Below are 6640 nucleotides of genomic sequence, written 5' to 3'. Positions count from 1 at the left end.
TGTGACTAGTGGTTAATCAGCGAGGTCGAAATATCCTAAATCAAGTGGATCCCAGCTTCTACCCAAAAATGCTTCTTACACCATATTTCAGAGGAAATAGAACTTGTCTAATATAGCATGCTGCACGAGAGTGTCCTTTCCGGCCATCTAGGGGTGTCATTTAACAAAATTCGCTTCGCATCAGGCTGGGGGAAGGGGGGGGGGGGGGTTGACCCAAATATTTAGTGTCCGAACCCCCCCCCCCCCCCCCTTGACAGATCCTGGCTACGGCCCTGCTTTGTGGTAGCAATGTGGATTGTCAGACATAACGTCACAGTTTAAATCTCCCATCATCATAATTTCTTTGTGTTCCAGTTCAATCTTTTGAAATATATTTTGTAAATATTCAAAAAGAACTGCTGTAGTATTTGGAGGTCTATACCACAATAGAACAATTAGATTTTTACATTTATCACGTACTATTTCAATAGATAGGAGAGTTCGAGTTCATTACACATTAGATCATTCCTAATTTTGTGGTTGGTTTTTAGGTTTATATAGAGTGCTACACCTCCACCTTTTTTAGTTTTACGTCTATCTAGTCTGTGTAATATATAATTGTCAACATGAAAATCTTCATCAAATGTATTATCTAGAAATGTTTCGCTTAAGCCAAAAACATTGAAATTGTTGTTATTTAGAATACATTGCAATTCATCAAAATGTAAGTCTAGGCTACGTATATTTAAATGTGCAAATATAAAACCCTTTTGATTTAGTTCCTCAAATATATGAGGATCTTTTTTTACTATTTGGTTTATATCTGTTATTGTATTATTCTTATTATTTATTGCATATGAGTGGTTATCATTAATTAATACATCATCTATGGCCTGGGAACATTCAGTAGTATTGTTAGTCTCTTTTTTGGACTGTGACTTTAATGTACTTCTTAGACTCTTTGGTCAATTTTTTCGTTCGTAATAATAATGATCATAATTATGTACATTACCACAATATCTTTACTTGCTTTATGACCATATTGACCACATGATTTAGCATTCGCAAGCTTGATGGTTGTTTAGTCCACATTTCCAGCATGGTTCATACATATAGTTTGATTCTTTGGAGCCATAACTAAAGTGTTGGTAACTGTCATTTCTTGCTTGTTGATTATAATAACCATGTCTATTTCGTTTCCAGGGGCGCGTATTTTGATTTCTGTTTGTTTGACATTCTTGAGCATGTTGCCTGGATGATGATTTCTCTGTATACTGAAATTGGAGATCATCAATATTTTCAGAGAATAGTTTAGCTAGTCGTATGGATCCTGTTATGTTGAAATGTAAGCCATCAATGAATAGGGATTCATCAACTGAGCCACATTGGTACACACATTTTGATGAGATGTTTATAAAGCCAGTATCAAGCCGTGTACTGAGATCGCTAAGTGCTGTATTTACACTTTGAATATCATCCATATGATTTGGGCGTTGCTGATATATAAGCTTCGATGTTTGTTCCTACTTGTATAATTATATTTGCATATGAAATTAAGTTTTTGGATTCTTGTAGTTTATGGTATATATCTTCGTTAACCGCACCACGTTTCACTATGACATCAGTGTCCTTAAACCATGAGTTATCCATATCTCTGAGCATACTGTCCCCAATTATAAGGGTTTTGTGGATTGGATTCGTGATCTCTGGTCTAATAATATTATCTGAGGAGGTGTTTAATCGGCCGTATCGCTCAAGATCACCCTCAAGTTTGCTGACCTTTACGTTTAAGCTTGTCATTTGTTGCTTTAGTTTTTTGTTTTCATCTTCTAGACTTGCTTGCCGTTTCTTTAACATGATCGTTTTCAGTAGAAATTTTGTTTACATTTGTCTGTAAGGACTCAACTTTTTCTTTCAGTTGTTTTACTATGAAACTTATATCCTTTTTGCAATTTTGACATGCCCATTTTGGATTTGGTCGCCTCTTTAGGTCAACACATGTTGACAGTTCGAGCATTTTACTAGTGTTCCATTAGTTTTTTTACAGGTTTCCAAGCTACAATTTGTACTAGTACCACTAGATTGCTCATCCAGTGTCCCTGTTTGTTGATCATTTGGCTTAGATTTGTCGTTTGTTTCGTCCGGCATATTTAGCAAATAAAATGTAGACCCTTAGTATGCCGTCGTCTATTTTTGCTATCGGCCTCAATTGTGTAGGTGAAACTTTTGTCAGAGATCAATCAGAGATCAAATTAAAGATCAAATCAAAGATCAGATCAAAATAAAGATCAAAAAGATAGGCCCAGGTGTGTGTTTCGTAATCAGCTTGGATACCGGAGCGTCCTTGGATACGGTATCGTACGGTAACGTAGCGTTGTGAGGCCTAGTCAGACAAGTTTGTTGAAAAACACACCTTAACTTACGATTTGACTTATTTCAGGTGGTATGTAAGTAGCTTGAAAGTTCAAAACAAACAATATGCAGGGCTCAGTTTAGCAATAAGTAAGACACAATCGATTTTGTGACTTTTAAACATACAATTTATTGCCGATTTTTAAAAAGCGTCGTTCAACATGTAATATTCCTGCTTGTAAAGAGTTGGAAACCAGTTTTAATGTGTTAGATTTGTGTAAAGATACTTCTTCGGAAGCGCTGTATTATGTATTAGAACAAATGATAAGCGATAGAAAAATAAACGTCGGCAGACTTGTGACAGGACTCGTTGTATGTGCATGTGTTGCGACACAATGTGACACTGAATCGCAGTTAGAAAATACCGCAGGACTTTAATACATTGTCGTTTACAGAAACGAATAAATAGACACGATGATTTATGTAGTCAATTAAAATTAGCACCCTGCCAGAAATAGAAATAATATTATTATTATTGCACAGTACAAGGTCTAGAATTCTATTATTACATGTTGGAAATTTATTGCACTGAGAAATATTGTGACCATGAATTACGGAGTCCATGAAAAGTTCTGAAAAGGAGTTAGCTGGTACTGAGTAAGTGCCGTTGTCATTCCAAGTAATATCTGGTAAATTGAAGTCTCCAATAACCAGAAGGTTATGATCAGGATAATGTTCAACGGCAGTGTCAAGTGCAGTAATCAGGTTATTAATGGTTTCTTTACCAGAGCTCGGAGGTCTGTAATAAATAGCAGCGATGATCCGTTGGGTTCTGGATACTGTGATCTCCTCCCAAAGGAGTTCGTTGCTATCATTTTCCAAGTCTTCAATTTTGCGACTTTTTAGTTGATCCGATATGTAGACCGCAACTCCACCACCTCTGCGATTTCCTGGTCTGTCTCGTCTGTATAGATTGAAGTTTTCAATTTCTAGTTCTGAGTCAGGAACAAATTTCTTGAGCCAGGTTTCAGTAAAGGCAACTATATCGTATGTTCCATTTATCATAATGTGCCGTCATGTCGGAATGTAGAGTTTCAAATTTATTTTTTAAGCTATTCACATTTTGGTAGTAAACACAAAGTTGTCGTGGCGAATGCCTAGCCAAACCATCTGCTTCTGCTGTATCTGGGCCTGGGTTGAGATCAACATCGCCATATTTGGTAACCAACGGTTGAAACGTGGCCGTAGTAGCATAGTGAGTATTGTACAAAAGCGGCTTACCTCTCATGATGTGTGATGACTTTGATGTTACAAGATCATTACGAATTATGATTGAAGACTTTCCCGCAGACACACGCAAGTCCAGGCCTAGTATACCTAGGCCCATGGAGAACAACATTTAGCAGAGAAAAGTTCCTTAGTGAACATAAATAGAGTGGATATTGAAAATGTAAGAGACTTTGTTTATTTGGGGCATACAATCACAAATAGAGAGGATGGCTGCTTCACTGACCATAGAACATCAAGTGCTGTAGGAAAGTTCCATGAATTAAAAGAAGTTTTAAAAGATCATGATGTCTATATGGAAACAAGAAAGAATGTTTTAGAGGCCTGCGTAAGATCCAGGCTCTTATATGGTACACAAGCATGGTTTCCAAATGAGAATGAAATAAAGAAGCTGGAATCGTGTTGGCATAAAATATTGAGACAGGTGGTCAAGGGAGGGTTTTGACAGGGCAAAGAAAGAGGCTGACAAACCAGATGAAAATATCTACAGATTTGTTTATTCCATGTGAAATTGTTGGAACATCTTCCTTTAGGGACTGCATATAGTCAGTATATCCGATACGTTGGTCATATCTGTAGAGGACCGAATACATCAATTACAAAAAAGATGCTGTTTGCTGTTCCAACAAGACGGTACTATTGTGATCTCGTATTTTAAGTATGGAAATCAGGCAAGCCAAAGCCATTACACAATCGAAGAAATTCTTAACGAACACCTTAGTAGGCAATTTGGTGCTAAATAGGTTTTCGACTCCAGTTCTACGACGTAGAAGAGGAGGATCCCACATGTATGTATGTATGTATACATGCTCTTCTTGTGACAATTAAATGGTTAAATAGTGAAAACTAACAGTCTTTCTATAAAAAGGGTGCAATAATTCAGAATTGTTTTATTGACACTAATAATTTACGCACTTACTCATTTTAATATACATTCTACTTTGTAAGAATATATATGTCCGACAAACTGTTTTGTATATAGATAGATTAGATATTTGAAAAAAGTACCAAGTAAAGCGCTACCATTCAATGTCACGAATATCAGCAACTTTTGAAATTCTAATTTATTCCCACCATACACCCTGAGCAATCCATTCATTATTTTCAATAAATACTTAACTCTTGCAATTGTGATGAATAGCATTCACTACGTCATCCGATAAACTGCAATTACGCATGTAAAGTTTAAGCAACTTGGGAGACTTCCTCAAGAAAATACCAAGTAAAGTACTATCAATGAAACAGAAATCATTATTCCCAATATAAAGCTCCTGTAATTGTAACTCATCTTCAGCATACACACTGATCATTTCATTCATTATGTCACCTGATATCTTACAATTATCCAGGTTTAGTTCAAACAGATATGGAGACTTGCTCAAGAAAGTACCAAGTAAAGTACCAACAATGCCACTAATATCATTATTGGCAATATTAAAGACTTTTAATTTTAACTCATCTTTTGCAATCGCCTTCATCATGTCATTCATCACGTCACCTAATAGTTTACAATCGTTCATGTAAAGCCTAATCAGGTTTGGAAACTCATTCAAGAAAGTACCCAGCAAAGTCCAATTCATGCCGCTGATATCATTATACCCAATTGAAAGCACCTGTAGTAAAATGATTGCAATTTTTATTCTGTTTTATATAAATTCTATGTTACCGGGTTGTTAAATGTTTATCCTTGTTAATGTTATTTTGCCACCAGCACTATCAGGAGAGTCTTTTATAGCGATATTTTTTGCTTTTTGACAATCCGCCAGGATAGTGTTCTGCGCTTTTTCTCTGCTTGTTGTTGTTCTATGTTATATATGCTTTTTGTATTGTTTTTGTATTATTTTTTCTGGATAATAAATGAATATGAATATGAATAGTATTGTAACATTGTTTGAAATATAGTGCTTTTAAATGTTTTTTAAACTGATTATAGTCTTCTAAGTGTTTAATGTGACTTGGTAATCTGTTCCAAATTTTGGGTCCTGCTACGGCGAACGAACGGTCAGCAAATGTCTTTCGTTTAGTTCGTGGGATTGTCAGGTTATAATTGCTGGTGCTTGAACGAGTACTGCGAGAAACATTCCGCACAGTAAGAATATCTCTCAGGTAACTTTGAGCGGAACCTTTAAGCGAACGCCATACAAGACACGCTATTTTGAATTGACATCTATGAGACATCGGAAGCCAGTGCAAGGATCTCATGGCATGGCATGGTAGTTTGCAATTACGCATAGATAGTGTAAGTAGCTCATGAGACTTACTAAAAAACATCTTACATATAAATCCACGAAGTTTCAATAAAAACGTTGATCTGATTAGCACTTTCCTCACTAGTTTAAGGCATTACCTTTTCGATTCTAGCTTCATCAGAAACCTGGTTTAAAGAAGATGGTTCCAATTTAATCCACATAGATAACTATAACTTGGTTAATACACCACGCTGTGGCAGAAGAAGTGAGTAGAGGTAGAGGGAATACAGTCCAAAATGGAAGGTCATACCCCCAGGGCAGGAGTATTCCAGACCCGAAAGGAATGTCATATCCCCAGGGCATATTTCATATTTTCTATTGTTTAATTTCCTGCTATTGTATTAATAATTAGTGAAAGGTTATTCTTTGTACCAGACCGGAAAGGAATGTCATATCCCCAGGGTATATATTATATTTTCTATTTTTTAATTTCCTGTTATTGTAATATTAATTAGCGAAAGGTCATTCTTTGTTAGGGAAGGGGGTTTGTTATTTTGGCGGGGTTTTCGTTTTGGCCTGGGTTATAATTGTAGTTGGTGATGAATTTGTATTTTAAATATATTAGTGAAGGTAGTTCTTTGTTTGAGGATTGCTATTGTTATTTTTAGGCGGTTTGACCATTGCATAGGTCACCTTTGAGTTTCCTAATTATTAAAGAGTGTTTGACCAATCATAATAGTGTAAAGCTCATTGGAAGGTTAAAAAATAATGTAATTTGATTTTAATTAGTGAAGGTAATTCTTTGTTTGAGGAGTACTATTGTTATTATTTTG

General features: G+C 35.8%; 1 protein-coding gene across 1 annotated transcript; it reads right to left on the bottom strand.

Annotated features, from left to right (window-relative positions):
- Nucleotides 1–4733: 4733 nt before the first annotated feature.
- LOC140049781 (uncharacterized) lies at nt 4734–6028 on the bottom strand. Its single transcript, XM_072094730.1, has 2 exons — nt 5966–6028; nt 4734–5231 (listed from the first exon to the last, which is right to left on the bottom strand). Exons 1-2 carry the CDS (start codon nt 6026–6028, stop codon nt 4734–4736), a joined length of 561 nt encoding a protein of 186 aa, XP_071950831.1.
- Nucleotides 6029–6640: the final 612 nt, after the last annotated feature.

The sequence above is a fragment of the Antedon mediterranea genome, chromosome 5, assembly GCF_964355755.1.
Source record: "Antedon mediterranea chromosome 5, ecAntMedi1.1, whole genome shotgun sequence".
Lineage (NCBI taxonomy): Eukaryota > Metazoa > Echinodermata > Crinoidea > Comatulida > Antedonidae > Antedon > Antedon mediterranea.
This window is presented reverse-complemented; position numbering and strand designations above follow the sequence as displayed.